Here is a 21058-nt window from a genome sequence, read left to right on the forward strand (position 1 = left end):
TACCACACAGCAAGCGGTACCAGAGCGCAAAGTCTAGGTCCAAAAGACTTATAAACAGCTTCTACCCCCAAGCCATAAGACTCATGAACAGCTAATCAAATGGCTACCCAGACTATTTGCATTGCCCCCCCCCCCCCCCCGACCCCCACACTCTTTTACACTGCTGCTGCTCTTTGTTTATTATCTACGCATAGACACTTTAAAACCTCTTTGGGCTAGGGGGCAGTATTTTGACGACTGGATGAAAAGTGTGCCCAAAGAAAACTGCCTGTTACTCAGGCCCAGAAGCTAGGATATGCATATAATTGGTAGATTTGGATATGCTATTGTTATTTTACTGCTCCTCTTTAATTATTTGTTACTGTTTTTTTTCTTATTTTTTTCTTCCTCATCTATTTTTTCCTTATTTTTTCTTAAAACTGCATTGTTGGTTAAGGGCTTGTAAGTAAGAATTTCACTGTTGTATTCAGCACATGTAACAAATAACATTTGATTACCGGCTACATCATTGTGATGATGCAAAAAGCTTGACTGCTGACATGTAAAACATTTGGGACTGTATTAGCCTCGGTCAGGGCTACCTTCTGAATTTGTTACAATAATAAAGGAAATTAATTTTTATTTTTTTTAGCAAAAGACAGTTTTAGAGTGGATTTTCCCTTTAAGGTTGCTAGATTACCCTTCCTTCAGGAGAGCATGTCCCCATGCTTCTCTACATATCAAGTTCCTCACGTATACATCCCACTTCTCACACCAATGTAGTGAATCTGGAGTATAGCCCTAGACTGGGACTCAAACCCGGGACATGTGACTGTCAATCCAACACCTTAACCATTACACCAAGAGGTCCAAACCTCTTGACAAGGTTGCTAGATGTTGTGTTAAGGTTGCTACACTATATTTTATCTTTCCACTGACCTGTCATACCTCACACCAGCCTCAGACAAACGCCCTGCCCATGGTAGATCATAGGAAACTGCGTTGAGCATTACTTACAAGGACAATATTCTGCTAGCCCTGGGCCAACCTTACAATGTCTCCATAACCCCCATTCAATAAATGATCATGTACATAGCCTTCCCTGTAGCCATATCAACTGGATTACTCAACTCAAAAATATGGGCTCTCGAGTGGCGCAGCGGTCTAAGGCACTGCATCTCAGTGCTACAGGCGTCACTACAGACACTCTGGTTCGAATTCAGGCTGCATCACAGCCGGTCATCTTGTAAAAAATAATTTGTTCTTAACTGACTTGCCTGGTTAAATAAAAAAAAGTGTATATATATAGTATTTGCAGTGCTGAAGCTGGGCGTTCAATTATACCAGCCCAATGGAAACCCCCGCCCCATCTGGCGTAGGCTAACTGTTACGCACTGTCTTCCGTGACTCAGGAGTGTCCATGGTGCAGAATCGGGTGCCATAGCACATCCATAGACGTGGCCGTCGTATGCTGTGCTGCGTTCGCTCGGCTGGCGCAGTGTCCCGTGTGGAGCGAGAGAGGGCGAAGTTGACTCTGCCTGCATTGCAGCCTGAGCGCTGCTGGAATCGAACACAACAATGGCGTCTCCCAGTTCCAACAGCAACTCAACAACCTCCAACAGCAACATCGCAGGATCCACCTCTCACCACCATCACCCGCAAACACAACACATGACCACCGTCAGCAACATGCAAGGTAAGAGCAGATGCCCTAAATGTCGATTTTCAACTTGATCAGAGTTATTTAGCTGCTGAAAAACATGACTTGGCTAGCCTAGTTACCATTGCCCCGAGAGGCTAAGCTACATAGAAGAGATGCAGCTAGCTAGCTATATGCTGCTAAATGTAGCGCCTCGGCCATTTGTTGCAACTTGTAATTTTCTGCGCGGTGTACTGTAACAATGTTACAACCACTGAAACGTGATCGCGCCATCTGGAAATTGTTACATTGTAACGTTAGTTACGGACGTTTCACTGCATTTGAGTTTCCATCAATCGATTTTAGTCGAGTTAGTTGCTGCATCCACCACTAAAGACAGGGCCTAGTACCAGATTGAGAAATTTATGTTTTCCCTTTCACCAAATGTATATAGGTAGGCTATGTACTACTGTTTTGTTAGCAAATTAATTTTACATGTAGATGATAACACATTTAATTATTTTGTGTTTCTATGTATATTTTACCTTGGAAATATTGAGACATAATTGGCATTGACATGTCAGTGCTATATTGTTAATTATAAACTGGGTGATTTGAGACCTGTACGCTGATTGGCTGACAGCCTTGGTATATCTGTGGTATATCCAGGCACTTGGTGCTAAATTGTGCATAAGAACAGCCATTAGCCGTGGTATATTGGCCATATACCACACCCCCTCGTGCCACTGTTGTGTAATGTTGCAATCTGTGATCAGTGTTTTAGTGCTATTAATCTAGGCCTACTTTGACAAATGTAATTGTAGATGTCTGTCGCAAATTTTCTGCTTTATGTTAAACATTTCAGAAATCAACACGTGCTGGAGGTGTCAAAACGAAACAGGTACTATAGATTTTTTAATAGGATTTCAGTAGAATATTACTAGGTTGTTGTTGATGCGATATTCTGTTCATCTTAGTGGAATATGATTTACCATTGTTTCAGTCCCCATTTCCCTTTTGATTTCCTCATTGAGTTCCCCATTCTGTATGTTTTCATTCACTGGTATGGGTTCTAGGTTAGAGATTTCCCACCATTCCATAGCTCCTGAAATAAACGAATTGTTGTAGCCTAATATGAGGCTCAATATCTTAGACGGCCAAATATTTGTAGGGTAGCATAAATACACAAATAACACGACCAGCTCTCACTTGCCATTGAAAGCTAGGGTTGCGCAGTCATGGTAGATTGACGACTTCCATCCAGATGACATAGATCTTCCTGTTGTTAACTCACTATCTATCCACCTGTAAATCACACAGAATCAATGTATTCATCTTCAACTACATGTTGCGCCTATATTGCACTGTTGCGGAACAGCAACTGTTGCTAAATTTAACAGGCTAAATTCATAATCACAGGGATAACCAGATTAACCAGAAACCTATTGGAAAACACTCCCATGTTTTACAGTAAAAGAGCGCAAAGCCAAAATGTAGTAAAATGTCTTTTCTTTACCTTAGGGTTTCAGATAAGCCTGTCTGGAGTGCCCCAAAGTAAGCATTAGCACTCTCTCATAGCACAACAACCCTCTCTCTCTCTGTGGGTGCATCCAATAGTCTGAAGTGTCTCCTTTCCTCCATCTGCACTGACTGGACAGTTGACAGTAAATATTTGTTGGGCATCAACCAAATCTCTTTCACCTAGGATGTGTTGTCAGAGCAGTGAAGGATAGGATACAAGGTAGGTGGGAGAGGAGACAAGGAGAGGAAGCCACTCTAGACTATTGAGATGCAGCCTGTGTGGTTCTCTGGTAGTGGGGCAGTCTGTCTACTGTTCTCTGTTGACTAATCTAATCCACGGTGGAGCGTTTTGTTTGGGTGAGGATTCATTTGCACCTGGGCATAATGGTTCATGGGACCACTAGTACTGCACCTCTGATTTGGGCCTGTAGGTCACTATACTCTGTATGTCAAAGAAGACCCCACGCTCCCATCTCATCTTCAACATTATCATATAGTTGAGTACCTAACAGTTTTTTTTCTGTTATGTATAGGCTGATAAAAGACCATGATAGAAACATTTAGCACTCAAAGAGTTAACAGATACGGACTATGTTAGTATGGGATAGATTATATCTTGCTGTCTCGTTTGGACATCATATCATGTTTTGAGGGTGCTGGTGGGTTTCCTCTTTGACAAGTCTATTACTGTAGCTACTGCACAATTTAAACAAACTATGGAAATGTCTTAAATGGATTCCCAGTGCATGCTGGTTTGCAATGCAATCAATTCATGTTGGGTTAATTTTGTAGTGGTAATTCAGTAATGACACTGGGGTGTTGTCTGCATTTCTTGGCAAGTGGGAGCCCCTGCATTTGTGGGCACTTTGCTTGTGTTTATAATGCATCGTGCTTGTGTTCTGTCAATATCCGGCAAACCCAAGCCTGAAAGGTATGGGGAGGCTGTCTCTCTGAGCATGTGGCAATGACACTATAATTACACCAAAAGTATGTGGACACCTGCTCGTCGAACATCTCATTCCAAAATCATGGGCATTAATATGGAGTTGGTCACCCTTTTACTGCTATAACATGCCTCCACTCTTCTGGGAAAGCTTTCCACTAGATGTTGGAACATTGCTGCAGAGACTTGCTTCTAATCAGCCACGAGCATTAGTAAGGTCGGGCACTGATGTTGGTTTGCAGTCGGCGCTCCAGTTCATCCCAAAGGTGTTGGATGGGGGTTGAGGTCAGGGCTCTGTGCAGGCCAGTCAAGTTCTTCCACACCGATCTCGACAAACCATTTCTGTATGGACCTCACTTTGTGCACAGGGTCATTGTCATGCTGAAACAGGAAAGGGCCTTCCCCCAAACTGTTTCCACAAAGTTGGAAGCACAGAATCATCTAGAATGTCATTATATGTTGTAGCGTTAAGATTTCTCTTCACTGGACCTAAGGTGCCTACCCCGAACAATGAAAAATAGCCCCATACCATAATTCCTTCTCCACCAAACTTTACAGTTGGCAATATGCATTCGGGCAGGTAGTGTTCTTCTGGCATCCGTCAAACCCAGATTAGTCCATCGTACTGCCAGATGGTGAAGCATGATTCATCACTCGAGGAGGCGTTTCCACTGCTCCAGTCCAATGGCGGCGAGCTTTACACCACTCCAACCGATGCTTGGCATTGCGCATGGTGATCTTAAGCTTGTGTGCTGCTGCTCGGCCATGAGAACACATTTCCTGAAGCTCCAGATGAACAGTTATTGTGCTGACGTTGCTTCCAGAGGCAGTTTGGAACTCGTTAGTGAGTGTTGAAACCAAGGACAGACGAGTTTTACGTGCTACGCATGTCAGCACTCCGCGGTCCCGTCCTGTGAGCTTGTGTGGCCTACCACTTCGCGGCTGAGCCGTTGTTGCTCCTAGACGTTTCCACTTCACAATAACAGCACTTACTGTTGAACGGGGCAGCTCTAGCAGGGCAGACATTTGACGAACTGACTTGTTGGAAAGGGGCATCCTATGACTGCCACGTTGAAAGTTACTGAGCTCCTCAGTATGTGCCATTCTACTGCCAATGTTTGTCTGTGGAGATTGCATGGCGGTTTGCTCTATTTTATACACCTGTCAGCAACAGGTGTGGTTGAAATAACAGAATCCACTAATTTGAAGGGGTGTCCACATGCTTTTGGCCATGCAGTGTGTTATTTTCCAGTCTCCTGAAACATTACTGATACTTTCATTTGCTGAATTTCTCACTCAATTTACACTGAAACTAAACTTACTCAGGGACTTCTCCTGGTTAGCATGAATTAGTGGGGTTTACTTACTAGTTGTATTGAACGAGTTCTAACTGATCCCATCATTTTTAAATCTATTTATTCCATGTTCATTCATCCTGTTCTCTTACAACCCCATATCATTTTTATTCCGTGTCCCATCTACCAGCGTATCATTACCTGCTCACCCTTTTCCCTCGCCCTAACCAGCATGTGTTGTGTACGAACATGTCTGTTTCCTCCTGTCTCTCTGCCAGGTAAACGTAAAGCCCTGAAGCTGAACTTCGCCAACCCTCCAGTGAAGCCAGCTACCAGGTTGCCCCTCAATCCCTCACCTTCAACTGCCCCCTCCTTCCAGAACCCACACATGTAAGTACTGTGCAGACCGGGTTGAAAACACACCCATATCCTAGTGCTAATCTAATGGTCAGTAAGAGGGGTGTTACGAAAGGGTTTTTGAGCCCTGATAGTCCTGGGCCTAGTTTATAACTTTCTGTAAGTTTAGTTCTATAACAGGCTATGTATTTCTGTTTGGTGATTATGTAGGCTTTATTGTTGTAGGGAAATATCATCTTCATACACACTGTAGGGTACTGTTTGTGTGCAGGTATAAACAGGGTTTAAAGCACTCTTATTCTCAGCCCTGAGAATACAGTTAAATGTCTGTGTAGGATGAGTCAGCATCTTATTAGTAATAGTAATATCTTATTTCTCGTGTTTAAAAAAAAAAATTGTTATACTTTTTGGATATTGAATACTGCACTGTTGGGTAGGGCTTGCAAGTGAAGCATTTCACTGTACTTGTGCCAAAACGTGATGCTTGAATGCAATAGGAGCGAGGTGGAGGCATCCTCTAAATGTCTCCAAATAAGATTAGCAGCTCAGGGACTTGATACATTATTTATCACTTCCTCATGTATGTATAATGTATTCTCCCCTCTCTGCCCCAAACACACTCCTCTTCGTCTCTCTCTCTTCTGTCTCGATTCCTATTTTACCCCTCCTCCCTCTGTTTTACCCCATCTTTGTCCTTCCCCACATTTTTCCCTCTTTTTATTCTCCTCTTCCTTCCTCCCTCTCTCTTCTCCCTCCCCTAAAGAGAGCGTATGAGGACACACAGTATCGAGTCGTCGGGGAAGCTGAAGATTTCTACAGAGAATGCCTGTGACTTCACGGCCGAGGACCTGAGGGACCTGGGGGAGATCGGCCGTGGGGCATACGGCTCCGTCAACAAGATGCAGCACAAACCCAGCGGACAGATCATGGCCGTCAAGGTGACCACACCAGCTGCTCTCATCCTCACTGACTGAGCCATTACAGGCTGAATACTAACATTGATATACTGTAGTCTACCCACCTCGTAAATTGCTCTGTCATGTAAATAAATCATGGATGTGTGTGTGACAGTTTGGTGTAGATGTGCGCATCTCAAGGAGGATGCATAATGAATAGGAAAGCTTATAAAATATTGTCTTGATTCTTGGTCAAATCAAATTTTATTTGTCACATGCGCGCCGAATACAACAGGTGTAGACGTTAGTGAAATGCTTATATACAAGCCCTTTACCAGTAATGCAGTTTTAAGAAAAATAAGTGTTAAGTAAAAAAATAACATTTCAAAGAGCAGCAGTAAAATAACAGTAGCGAGGCTATATATAGGGGGTACCGGTACAGAGTCAATGTGCGGGGGCACCGGTTAGCTGAGGTAATATGTACATGTAGGTAGAGGTAAGGTGACTATGCATAGATAATAAACAGAGAGTAGCAGCAGCGTAATAGAGGGGGCGGGGGGGAGCAATGCAAATAGTCTGGGTAGCCATTTGATTAGCTGTTCAGGAGTCTTATGGCTTGGGGTTAGAAGCTGTTAAGAAACCTTTTGGACCTAGACTTTGCGCTCCGGTACCGCTTGCCATGCGGTAGCAGAGAGATCAGTCTATGACTAGGGTGGCTGGAGTATTTGACAATTTTTAGGGCCTTCCTCTGACACCGCCTGTTACAGAGGTCCTGGATGGCAGGAAGCTTGGCCCCAGTGATGTACTGGGCTGTTCGCACTACCCTCTGTAGTGCCTTGCGGTCGGAGGCAGAGCATTTGCCATGATGGTTGCAGTGATGCAACCAGTCAGGAAGCTCTCGATGCTGCAGCTGTAGAACTTTTTGAGGATCTCAGGACCCATGCCAAATCTTTTCAGTCTCCTGAGGGGGATAAGGCTTTGTCGTGCCCTCTTCACAACTGTCTTGGTGTGTTTGGACCATGATAGTTTGTTGGTGATGTTGATACCAAGGTACTTGAGGCTCTCAAACTGCTCCACTACAGCCCCGTCAATGAGAATGGGGGTGTGCTCTCCTCCTTTTCCTGTAGTCCACAATCATCTCCTTTGTCTTGATCACATTGAGGGAGAGGTTGTTGTCCTGGCACCACACGGTCAGGTCTCTAACCTCCTCCCTATAGGCTGTCTCAACGCTAGCGGTGATCAGGCCTACCACTGTTGTGTCGTCGGCAAACTTAATGATGGTGTTGTAGTTGTGCCTGGCCATGCAGTCATGGGTGAACAGGGAGTACAGGAGGGGACTGAGCACGCACCTCTGAGTAGCACCTGTGTTGAGGATCAGCGTGCCAGATGTTGTTACCTACCCTTACCACCTGGGGGTGTCCCGTCAGGAAGTCCAGGATCCAGTTGCAGAGGGAGGTGTTTAGTCCCAGGGTCTTTAGCTTAGTGATTAGCTTTGAGGGCACTATGGTGTTCAATGCTGAGCTGTAGTCAATGAATATCATTCTCACGTAGGTGTTCCTTTTGTTCAGGTGTGAAAGGGCTGTGTGGAGTGCAATAGAGATTGCATCATCTGTGGATCTGTTGGGGCAGTATGCAAATTGTAGTGGGTCTAGGGTTTCTGGGATAATGGTATTGTGAGCCGTGACCAGCCTTTCAAAGCACTTCATGGCTATAGACGTGAGTGCTACGGGTCTGTAGTCATTTAGGCAGGTTACCTTAGTCATATTGAGCACAGGCACTATGGTGGTCTGCTTGAAACATGTTGGTATTAGAGAGGTTGAAAATGTCAGTGAAGATACTTGCCAGTTGGTCAGCGAATGCTCAGAGTACACGTCCTGGTAATCCGTCTATCCCTGCGACCTTGTGAATGTTGGCTTCGGAGAGCGTGATCACACAGTCGTCCGGAACAGCTGATGCTCTCATGAATGCTTCAGTGTTGCGTGCCTCGATGCGAGCATAGAAGCAATTTAGCTCATCTGGTAGGCTTGCCACTGGGCAGATCGCGGCTGTGCTTCCTTTTGTAGTCTGTAATCGTTTGCAAGCCCTGCCACATCTGACGAGCGTCAGAGCCGGTGTAGTACGATTCAATCTTAGTCATGTATTGACGCTTTACCTGTTTGATGATCTGTCGGAGGGCATAGCGGGATTTCTTATAAGTGTCCGGGTTAGAGTCCCGCTCCTTGAAAGCGGCAGCTCTACCTTTTAGCTCAGTGCAGATGTTGCCTTTAATCCATGCCTTCTGGTTGGGGTATGTATGTACAGTCAATGTGGAGACGACGTCGTCGATGCACTTATTGGTAAAACCAGTGACTGATGTGGTGTACTCCTCAATTCCATCGGAAGAATCCCGGAACATATTGCAGTCTGTGCTAGCAAAACAGTCCTGTAGCTTAGCATCTGAGTCATCTGACCACTTCTTTATTGACTGAGTCACTGGCGCTTCCTGCTTTAGTTTTTGCTTGTAAGCGGGAATAAGGAGGATAGAATTATGTTCAGATTTGCCAAATGCAGGGCGAGGGAGAGCTTTGTACGTGTCTCTGTGTGTGGAGTAAATGTGGTCTAGAGTTTTTTTCCTCTGGTTGCACAATTACATTTCTCTGCATTAAAGTCCCCGGCCACAGCTCATTGAGTGCCGGCATCGGTTTGTGGTGGTAAATAGGCAGCTACGAAAAATATAGATGAAAACTCTCTTGGTAAATAGTGTGGTCTACAGCTTACTCTACTCAGATACTCTACCTCAGGCGAGACTTCCTTAATATTAGACTTTGTGCACCAGCTGTTGTTTACAAATATACACAGACCGCCACCCCTGTCTTACCGGAGGCAGCTGTTCTATCTTGGCGATGCAGCGCTAACCCCGCCAGCTGTATGTTATTCATGTCGTCGTTCAGCCACGACTCGGTGAAACAACATAAGATATTACAGTTTTTAATGTCCCGTTAGTCGGATATTCGTGGTCGTAGCTCGTCTATTTTGTTATCTAATGATTGTACGTTGGCTAATTGTACGGATGGTACAAGTAGATTACCACCTCACCGTCGGATCCTTACAAGTCACCCCGACCTACGTCCTCGTTATCTCTGTCTCTTTCTCATGCGAATGACGGGGATTTGTGCCTTGTCGGGTGTCTGAAGTAAATCGCGTCCGACGCGCTAAAGAGAAAATCTTCGTCCATTACGAGGTGAGTAATCGGTGTCCTGATATCCAGAAGCTCTTTTCGGTCATAAGAGACGGTGGCAGAAACATTATGTACAAAATAAAAAACACACACAATGGCACAATTGGTTAGGAGCCCATAAAACGGCAGCCATCTCCTCCGGAACCATTCTATGTTAGACCTAGTAATACAACAATGTTTTGACCATAATGGTCTTTATCAGGTGATGACTAGTACGTCCTATGAACTGACCTCTAAGCTGTTGATAGTTTCCCCTATTTCTGCTGAACATGTTTGGTTGTTGTCACTGTCCCCCTCAGAGGATCCGCTCCACGGTGGATGAGAAGGAACAGAAGCAGCTGCTGATGGATCTAGACGTGGTGATGAGGAGTAGTGACTGTCTCTATATCGTCCAGTTTTACGGAGCTCTCTTCAGAGAGGTGAGACTGTTATATTATACAAAAGTATGTGGACACTTTGCTGTTATCATAGCCTCCACTCTTCTGGGAAGGCTTTCCACTAGATGTTGAGGTCAGGGCTCTGTGCAGGCCAGTCAAGTTCTTCCACACCGATCTCGACAAACCATTTCTGTATAGACCTCACTTTGTGCATGGGGGCATTGTCATGCTAAAACAGGAAAAGGCCTTCCCCAAACTGTTGCCAAAGTTGGAAGCACAGAATTGTCTAGAATATCACTGTATGCTGTAGCATTAAGATTTCCCTTCACTAGAACTAAGGGGGGTAGCCCGAACCATGGAAATCAGCACCAGACCATTATTCCTCCCACCAAACTTTACACTTGGCACTATGCATTGGGGCAGGTAGCATCCTCCTGGCTTATGCCAAACCCAGATTCGTCGGACTGCCAGATGGTGAAGTGTCATTCATCACTCCAGAGAACGCCTTTCCACTGCTCCAGAGTCCAATGGCGGAGTCCAACCACTCCAGCCGACGCTTGGCATTGCGCATGATCTTAGAATTTGGATGGCTGTTCGGAATGGAAACCCATTTCATGAAGCTCCCGACGAACAGTTCTTGTTCTGACATTGCTTCCAGAGGCAGTTTGGAACTCGGTAGTGAGCGTTGCAACCGAGGACAAGTTTTACTCGCTACACGCTTCAGCACTCGGTAGTGACTGCCTCTATATTGCCCAGTTTTACGGAACTCTCTTCCGTTATATTATATACGGTGCATTCGGAAAGTATTCAGACCCCTTTTTCCACATTTTGTTACGTTATAGCCTTTTAAAAAAATGTATTTTACCCCCTTTTTCTTCCCATTTTCTGTCTAGTCTCATCACTGGTACTCCCCAACGGGCTCGGGAGGCGAAGGTCGACTCATGCGTCCTCTGAAACATGACCCGCCAAACCGCGCTTTTTAACACCCGCCCTCTTAACCTGGAAGCCAGCCACACAAGGACACGCTACAAGGAGTCTCTAGAGCGCGGTTGTGATACAGCACGGGATCGAACCGCTGTGCCACTCGGGAGGCCCTGTTACAGCCTTATTCTTAATTTTTTATTTGTTTTATTCCCTCATCAATCTACAGACAATACCCCATAATGACAAAGCGAAAACAGATTTTGACATTTTTGCAAATTTAAAATAAAAAACGGATACCTTATTTACATAAGTATTCAGACCCTTTGCTCTGAGACTTCAAATTGAGCTCAGGTACATCCTGTTTCCATTGATCATCCTTGAGCTGTCTCTACAACTTGATTGGAGTCCACCTGTGGTAAATTCAATTGATTGGACGTGATTTGGAAAGGCACACACCTGTTTATATAAGGTCTCACAGTTGACAGTCCATGTCAGAGCAAAAACCAAACCATGAAGTCGAAGGAATTGTCTGTAGAGCTCTGAGACAGGATTGTGTCCAGGCACAGATCTGGGGAAGGGTACCAAAAAAGTTCCCCAAAAACACAGTGGCCTCCGTCATTCTTAAATGGAAGAAGTTTGGAACCACCAAGACTCTTCCTAGAGCTGGCCACCTGGCCAAACTGAGCAATCGGGGGAGAAGGGCCTTGGTCAGGGAGGTGACCTAAGAACCCAATGGTCACTCTCACAGAGCTCCAGAGTTCCTGTGTGGAGATGGGAGAACCTTCCAGAAGGACAACCATCTCTGCAGCACTCCACCAATCAGGCCTTTATGGTAGAGTGGCCAGACAGAAGCCACTCCTCAGTAAAAGACACATGACAGCCCGCTTGGAGTTTGCCAAAAGGCACCTAAAGGACTCTGACCATGAGAAACTAGATTATCTGGTCTGATGAAACCAAGATTGAACTCTTTGGCCTGAATGCCAATTGTCACGTCTGGAGGAAACCTGGCACCATCCCTACGGTGAAGCATGGTGGTGGCAGCATCATGCTGTGGGGATGTTTTTCAGGGACTGGGAGACTAGTCAGGATTGAGGGAAAGATGAACAGAGCAAAGTACAGAGAGAACCTTGATGAAAACCTGGTCCAGAGCACTCAGGACCTCAGACTGGGGCCAAGGTTCACCTTCCAACAGAACAATGACCTTAGGCACACAGCCAAGACAACACAGGAGTGGCTTTGGGACAAGTCTCTGAATGTCCTTGAGTGGCCCAGCCAGAGCCCGGACTTGAACCTGATCGAACATAGGTGTCAGGCGATGCTCCTCATCCAACCTGACAGAGCTTGAGAGGATCTGCAGAGAAGAATGGGAGAAACTCACCAAATACAGATGTGCTAAGTGTGTAGCGTCATACCCAAGATGACTCACGGCTGTAATCGCTGCCAAAGGTGCTTCAACAAAATACTGAGTGAAGGGTCTGAATACTTATGTAAATGTGATGTTTCAGTTTTTTATTTTCAATACATTTGCAAAAAAATTCAAAAAACCTGTTTTAGCTTTGTCATTATGAAGTATTGTGTAGATTAATGAGGGGGGGGGGGAACTATTTCATCCATTTTAGAATGAGGCTGTAACGTAACAAAATGTGTAAAAAGTCAAGGGGCCTGAATACTTTTTGAATGCACTGTATTAGGAGTAGTGACTGTCTCTATCGTACAGTTGTACGGAGCTCTTAAGGATCCGCCCCTTTTTTCAAATTTTCGCCTAAAATGATGTATCCAACTCTAACTGCCTGTAGCTCAGGCCCTGAAGCAAGGATATGCATATTCTTGGTACCATTTGAAAGGAAACACTTTGAAGTTTGTGGAATTGTGAAAGGAATGTAGGAGAATATAACACAATAGATCTGGTAAAAGATAATACAAAGAAGAAAAAAAACATTATTTTGTATATTTTTTTTGTACCATCATCTTTGAAATGCAAGAGCGAGGCCATAATATATTATTCCAGCCCAGTTGCAATTTAGATTTTGGACACCAGATGGCAGCAGTGAATGTGCAACGTTTTAGACTGATCCAATAAACCATTGCATTTCTGTTCAAAATGTTATATCAAGACTGCCCAAATGTGCCTAATTTGTTTATTAATAACGTTTCATGTTCAAAATTGTGCACGCTCATCAAACAATAGCATGGTATTATTTCACTGTAATAGCTACTGTAAATTGGACAGTGCAGTTTGATTAACAAGAATTTAAGCTTTCTGCCAATATCAGATATGTCTATGTCCTGGGAAATGTTCTTGTTACTTACAACCTCATGCTAATCGCATTAGCCTACGTTAGCTCAACCGTCTCGTGGACGGGACACCGATCCTGAAGAATATTTATAAGAGCAGTTAGAATATCTAATTAGAGAGGTTCTGTTCTGGGGCAGAAGTAATTATCAAATGTTGGGTCGGGACTGGAAACATTGTTTTGTTTCAATTATATTTGTTGACTTGTGGTCAATAATGAAATCTCTTTCTTTTTAGGGCGACTGTTGGATATGTATGGAACTAATGTCTACCTCATTCGACAAATTCTACAAATATGTATATTGTTCGTTAGATGACGTCATTCCAGAGGAAATATTAGGCAAAATCACATTAGCAGTGAGTTACATTTTTTTATTTACTGTGAAATATAATCTGTTTATAACATATTTATATGAATGCAGTTGTTGGTCACAGATACAGTAGATTGTAACAAAATGTTTACATTTCTTTTTACAGACCGTTAAAGCACTGAACCACTTAAAAGAAAACTTGAAAATAATTCACAGAGGTAAGTCTTGGTTGTCAGATACATCTTTTGCAGTTTGGCCATATGTGTACAAATTATTCTCACCGCTATGTTTGGTGCATGAACTCTAAAACCTTTGTTTGTGTGCTCTCCCAGACATCAAACCTTCCAACATTCTCATGGATCGTAATGGCAACATCAAGTTGTGTGACTTTGGCATCAGCGGTCAGCTGGTGGACTCAATAGCCAAGACCAGAGACGCAGGCTGCAGACCCTACATGGCTGTAAGTCTGGTTGAGACGGGAGTCATGTAAAAATCATTCCAGTGTGAAATGGTTCCCAATCGTTCTGATTGTGTTGTGATTGTAACGTCATGCTGTAAGACTTCTCCCAGTGTGAAATGTTCCCTGTTCAATAATTGCACCCGCAGCTCTTTATGTGGATGGCTGAGCAACATGTTTCTCACACCCTTTCTCGACCTCAAAACTGTTCTGTGGGCACGCATATTTGCTTAACACATCTGCCAATCAATGGTTGCCAGGAGTATTGACACTGACCAATCATTTTTGCAATTACAAAGACTTTGGCGCTACGGGAGGGTGTGAGAGAAACATCCGCACAAGCTCAGCCATCCACATAAAGAGACGCACGTGCAATTATTGAACTGGGAACATTTTCCCGCTGGGAGAAATTTTACAACATGACGTTACAATCACAACACAATCAGAATGATTGGGAACTATTTCACGCTGGCAAGATTTTTACATGACAACGGGCACTGCTTTCTTTATATTGTTGGAACAAATACTAAGTAGTTAGACGCATGGGTAACTTGAATTTTTGTGCAAATCTCACTACAATGTTAGCTAGGATTCCTGGATTGTCCAGTATATCGTATATAAGTGTAATGTTGGTTGAGTTGTGTTTTTGGCCTCCAGCCGGAGAGGATAGACCCCAGTGCTTCCAGACAAGGCTACGACGTCCGATCAGACGTGTGGAGTTTGGGGATAACCCTGGTAATTATCTCATTCAGATGATTCATACACTGCTCAAAAAAATAAAGGGAACACTTAAACAACACAATGTAACTCCAAGTCAATCACACTTCTGTGAAATCAAACTGTCCACTTAGGAAGCAACACTGATTGACAATAAATTTCACATGCTGTTGTGCAAATGGAATAGACAAAAGGTGGAAATTATAGGCAATTAGCAAGACACCCCCAATAAAGGAGTGGTTCTGCAGGTGGTGACCACAGACCACTTCTCAGTTCCTATGCTTCCTGGCTGATGTTTTGGTCACTTTTGAATGCTGGCGGTGCTTTCACTCTAGTGGTAGCATGAGACGGAGTCTACAACCCACACAAGTGGCTCAGGTAGTGCAGCTCATCCAGGATGGCACATCAATGCGAGCTGTGGCAAGAAGGTTTGCTGTGTCTGTCAGCGTAGTGTCCAGAGCATGGAGGCGCTACCAGGAGACATGCCAGTACATCAGGAGACGTGGAGGAGGCCGTAGGAGGGCAACAACCCAGCAGCAGGACCGCTACCTCCGCCTTTGTGCAAGGAGGAGCACTGCCAGAGCCCTGCAAAATGACCTCCAGCAGGCCACAAATGTGCATGTGTCTGCTCAAACGGTCAGAAACAGACTCCATGAGGGTGGTATGAGGGCCCGACGTCCACAGGTGGGGGTTGTGCTTACAGCCCAACACCGTGCAGGACGTTTGGCATTTGCCAGAGAACACCAAGATTGGCAAATTCACCACTGGCGCCCTGTGCTCTTCACAGATGAAAGCAGGTTCACTGAGCACATGTGACAGACGTGACAGAGTCTGGAGACGCCGTGGAGAACGTTCTGCTGCCTGCAACATCCTCCAGCATGACCGGTTTGGCGGTGGGTCAGTCATGGTGTGGGGTGGCATTTCTTTGGGGGGCCGCACAGCCCTCCATGTGCTCGCCAGAGGTAGCCTGACTGCCATTAGGTACCGAGATGAGATCCTCAGACCCCTTGTGAGACCATATGCTGACACATGCACATTTGTGGCCCGCTGGAGGTCATTTTGCAGGGCTCTGGCAGTGCTCCTCCTTGCACAAAGGCGGAGGTAGCGGTCCTGCTGCTGGGTTGTTGCCCTCCTACGGCCTCCTCCACGTCTCCTGATGTACTGGCATGTCTCCTGGTAGCTGGCGCCTCCATGCTCTGGATACTACGCTGACAGACACAGCAAACCTTCTTGCCACAGCTCGCATTGATGTGCCATCCTGGATGAGCTGCACTACCTGAGCCACTTGTGTGGGTTGTAGACTCCGTCTCATGCTACCACTAGAGTGAAAGCACCGCCAGCATTCAAAAGTGACCAAAACATCAGCCAGGAAGCATAGGAACTGAGAAGTGGTCTGTGGTCACCACCTGCAGAACCACTCCTTTATTGGGGGTGTCTTGCTAATTGCCTATAATTTCCACCTTTTGTCTATTCCATTTGCACAACAGCATGTGAAATTTATTGTCAATCAGTGTTGCTTCCTAAGTGGACAGTTTGATTTCACAGAAGTGTGATTGACTTGGAGTTACATTGTGTTGTTTAAGTGTTCCCTTTATTTTTTTGAGCAGTGTACATTGATTTGATGCTGACCAATGGGACAAGAGAAAAATGGCTTTACTATATTGCCAAACATATGTTATAGCCTAGCTGCACTGTTGAGTTTTATTGATAACAATCTATTAAAGCTGCAATAAGTAACTTTTTGGGTGACCTGACCAAATTCACATAGAAATGTGAGTTATAGATCTTTCATTCCCATTGAAAGCAAGTCTGAGAAGCAGTAGATCTGTTCTATGTTCACTATTTTGATGCTTCCCGTTCTTGAGTTTCGTTTTTGTGTCTTTTACTTTCAGTTTTGTACATCAGCTACGATTAGGGAATAGATATCTCACAGCTGTTTAGGTGGTACAATGATTCTCTACACTAGCTTGTTTTTGTCACATAAACGGAAACTGTTAGAATTTTTGTAACAAGGAAATTGCATAGCTATTTCTGCATAGTGCATTTTTTAACTAATTCTAAACCCTTGGTGGTGGTGGTGGTAGCCAATGAGTAATAACATTTTTCTTTGTCTAATGCCCGTCTCTGTGTGTGTCTTCAGTATGAGCTGGCCACCGGCAGGTTCCCCTACCCCAAGTGGAATAGTGTGTTTGATCAGCTGACCCAGGTGGTGAAGGGCGAGCCGCCCCAGCTCTGCAACTCTGAAGACAGGCAGTTCTCCCCCAAGTTCATCAACTTTGTCAACTTATGGTGAGTATCACCTCTGGTGAAAGCAATCTACCAGTGGATATGCTATTGCACAATGACTGTCACCTAGAGGCGTTTTCATTTATGCCCTCTACTGGTAGAATGGTGAAAAGGCAACAGTGCTGTTTATCCAACAGCAGTATATTGCTGTTTGTTGTATTGATAATTGCTTCTTCCCCCCCCATTTTTCTACAGCCTTACAAAGGATGAGTCAAAACGGCCAAAGTACAAGGAGCTCCTGGTAAGTTTGTCTTTCTATGGTAGGACTTGGGATGTTATATGCCTGTGGATTTCACTGTGTATTGTCTGCTATGTGGGCAACTGTAAAGCTTGAGCTATACTGAACAAAAATATCAACGCAACATGCACTAATGTCAAAGATTTTACTGAGTTAGTTCATATAAGGAAATCAGTACATTTTAAAGTCATTAGGCCCTAATCTATGGATTTCACATGACTGGGAATACAGATATGTATCTGTTTGTCACAGATACCTTTAAAAATAAAAGTAGGGGTGTGGATCAGAAAACCAGTAAGTAACTGGTGTGACCACCATTTGCCTCATGCAGCATCACACATCTCCTTCACATAGAGTTGTTGGCTGTTGATTGTGGCCTGTGGAATATTGTCCAACTCCGAACTGCAGTCAGGTTAAGACCCTGGTGAGGACGACGAGCACGCAGATAAGCATCCCTGAGACAGTTTGTGCAGAAATCTTTCGGTTGTGCAAACCCACAGTTTTATCAGATGTCCGGGTAGCTTGTCTCAGACAATCCAGCAGGTAAAGAAGCCAGATGTGGAGGTCCTGGGCTGGCGTGGTTACACGTGGTCTGCGGTTGTGAGGCCAGTTGGACATACTACCAAATTCTCTAAAATTACATTGGAGGTGGCTTGTGGTAGAGAAATCAACATTCAATTCTCTGGCAACAGCTCTGGTGGATATTCCTGCAGTCAGCATGCCATTTGCATGCTCCCTCAACTTGAGACATGTGTCATTGTATTGTGTGACAAAACTGCGCATTCTAGTGGCCTTTTATTGTCCCCAGCATAAGGTTCTTCTTGATATGCCACACCTGTCTTGGCAAAGGAGAAATGCTCACTAACAGGGATGTAAACAAATTTGGGCACAAAATTTGGGAGAAATAAGCTTTTTGTGCGTATGGAAAATTTCTGCGATCTTTTATTTCAGAAATGATCAGAAGCGGTCTGCGCTCTTTTAAGGTCCTTACTACTGAAAAGTGTCTGTTCAAGGTGCGTAGGAGTCAAAATAAGAATAGTGGAAGAAATGGACCCGCACACTGTCAAAAAAAGGAATAGATCCAAAACGGAGGCTTGAATGCAAAATAAATCTTCTTTTTTTTTTGCGTATGGAACTTTCTGGAATCTTTTATTTCAGCTTATGAAACATGGGACCAACACTTTACATCTTGCGATTTTAATATTTTTGTTCAGTGTAGTTTCTCAGTGGCCATATTCAACTTGTGACTGAGGTCATGTGTTTGTCTCCTCCAGAAACACCCGTTCATCCTGATGTACGAGGAGAGGTGTGTGGACGTGGCCAGCTACGTGTGTCGCATCCTGGACCAGATCCCTGCCTCCCCCATCTCACCCATGTACCTGGACTGACGGGGGGACACGTCACACCGCAACACACATGCCGGGGGGAAACAGTACACCGCATGACATCTTAGCCCTCCGATACAGAGTTACTATAGTATCATCTGTTTGTTTCCGTGTTCCAAAGAACACGAGAACAATTCCATATAAAAAATGTATCGCCCTGTGCAATACGATAATACACACACACTCATGCTTGTTCAATGTCAATTAAAATATCTAGATTATCCTCCCAGCTTCAGACAGCTAAACTTGAAGACATTCAGTTGGCTCAACATATGTACAACGGTCATCTTTTTTTGTGCTAGAAGAAAAGGGTTAGAGTACATATACTGTATACATACAGTATGTGTGTGTGTATGTATGTGTATATATATATATAGTACCAGTCAAAAGTTTGGACACGCCTACTCATTCCAAGGGTTTTCTTTATTTTAACTATTTTCTACATGGTAGAATAATAGGGAAGACGGTAGAATAATAGGGAAGACATCAAAACTATGAAATAACACTTATTCATGTTATTCATGGAATCATGTAGTAACCAAAAAATGTGTTAAACAATAAAATGTATTTTATTTGAGATTCTTCAAAGTAGCCACCCTTTGACCTTGATGACAGCTTTGCACACTCTTGGCATTCTCTCAACCAGCTTCATGAGGTAGTCACCTGGAATGTATTTTAATTAACAGGTGAGCCTTGTTAAAAGTTATTTTGTGGAATTTGTTTCCTTCTTAATGTGTTTAAGCCAATCAGTTGTGTTGTGACAAGTTAGGGGGGGGGTATACAGAAGGTAGCCCTATTTGGTAAAAGACCAAGTCCATATTATGGCAAGAACATCTCAAATAAGCAAAGAGAAACAGCACTCCATCATTACTTTAAGACATGAAGGTCAGTTGATCCAGAAAATTAAAGACTTTGAAAGTTTCTTCAAGTGCAGTTGAAAAAACCATCAAGCGATATGATGATACTGGCTCTCATGAGGACCATCACAGGAATGTAAGACCCAGAGTTACCTCTGCAGAGGATAGACCCAGAGTTACCAGCCCCAGAAATTGCAGCCCAAATAAATGCTTCACAGAGTTCAAGTAACAGACACATCTCAACATCAACTGTTCAGAGGAGACTGTGAATCAATCAGGCCTTCATGGTCAAATTGCTGCAAAGAAACCGCTACTAAAGGACACCAATAAGAAGAAGACTTGCTTGGGCCAAGAAACAGCAACGGACATTTAGACTGGTGGAAATCTGTCCTTTGGTCAGTGAAATTATTGATTTTTGGTTCCAACCGCCGTGTCTTTGTGAGACGCGGTGTGGGTGAACGGATGATCTCTGCATGTGTGGTTCCTACCGTGAAGCATGGAGGAAGAGGTGTGATGATGTGGGGGTGCTTTTCTGGTGACTGTCAGTGAGTTATTTAGAATTCAAGACGTACTTAACCAGCATGACTACCACAGAATTCTGCAGCTATACACCATCCCATCTGGTTTGCGTTTAGTGGGACTATCATTTGTTTTTCAACAGGACCCAACACACCTCCAGGCTGTGTAAGGGCTATTTGACCAAGAAGGAGAGTGATGGAGTGCTGCATCAGATGACCTGGCCTCCACAATCACCCGACCTCAACCCAATTGAGATGGTTTGGGATGAGTTGGACCACAGAGTGAAGGAAAAGCAGCCAACAAGTGCTCAGCATCTGTGGGAACTCCTTCAAGACTGTTGGAAAAGCATTCCAGATGAAGCTGGTTGAGAGAATACCAAGAGTGTGCAAAGCTGTCAAGGCAAAGGGTGGCTATTTGAAGAATCTAAAATATTTTGATTTGTTTGACACTTTTTGGGTTACTACATGATTCTATATGTGTTATTTCATAGTATTTGAGGTCTTCTATTATTCTACAATGTAGAAAATAGTAAAAATAAAGAAAAACCCTTGAATGAGTAGGTATGGCTCTACTTTTACTGGTAATATATATTTACGCACACACACATACTTCAAAATCGATGTAAACGAATACAGAAGTTACCAAATAAACATGTTGGAAAGTGATGCTCATGACATGAACAAAATAGTATTATATTTGGATTGTATGTGATGGACTGTTTGTGTGCTCACTTCTATGTCGTCAGAAAATGTACAGATGTATGCAGACAGACTTGTCTAAGTGAGACGCACGTATCACACGGTATGTTATGGGCACCTACACTCATTGTAAATGAATGGGTCTGATG

General features: G+C 44.0%; 1 protein-coding gene across 4 annotated transcripts; it reads left to right on the plus strand.

The window, feature by feature from the left end:
- Positions 1-1409: 1409 nt before the first annotated feature.
- map2k4b (mitogen-activated protein kinase kinase 4b) lies at positions 1410-19244 on the plus strand. 4 transcript variants are annotated; one of them, XM_038974841.1, is made up of 13 exons: positions 1410-1675; positions 2484-2519; positions 3140-3172; positions 5656-5767; positions 6498-6672; positions 10147-10266; positions 13679-13798; positions 13919-13970; positions 14085-14212; positions 14867-14944; positions 17067-17215; positions 17408-17453; positions 18725-19244. In XM_038974841.1, the coding sequence occupies exons 1-13, from the start codon at positions 1558-1560 to the stop codon at positions 18836-18838; spliced, it is 1281 nt and encodes a 426-aa protein (XP_038830769.1). In that variant the 5' UTR covers positions 1410-1557; the 3' UTR covers positions 18839-19244. The 4 variants fall into 4 exon arrangements, with proteins under 4 accessions (XP_038830769.1, XP_038830770.1, XP_038830771.1 ...); XM_038974842.1 differs by lacking the exon at positions 3140-3172; XM_038974843.1 differs by lacking the exon at positions 2484-2519.
- Positions 19245-21058: the final 1814 nt, after the last annotated feature.

The sequence above is a fragment of the Salvelinus namaycush genome, chromosome 35 (assembly GCF_016432855.1).
Source record: "Salvelinus namaycush isolate Seneca chromosome 35, SaNama_1.0, whole genome shotgun sequence".
NCBI classification, from domain to species: Eukaryota; Metazoa; Chordata; class Actinopteri; order Salmoniformes; family Salmonidae; genus Salvelinus; species Salvelinus namaycush.

Coding starts and splice junctions, on each gene's coding strand:
- map2k4b (XM_038974841.1), top strand. CDS start 1,558: ATGGCGTCTCCCAGTTCCAACAGCAACTCAACAACCTCCAACAGCAAC. Junction 13,971..14,084: donor CTTGAAAATAATTCACAGAG/GTAAGTCTTGGT, acceptor GTGCTCTCCCAG/ACATCAAACCTTCCAACATT. Junction 14,945..17,066: donor GGAGTTTGGGGATAACCCTG/GTAATTATCTCA, acceptor GTGTGTCTTCAG/TATGAGCTGGCCACCGGCAG.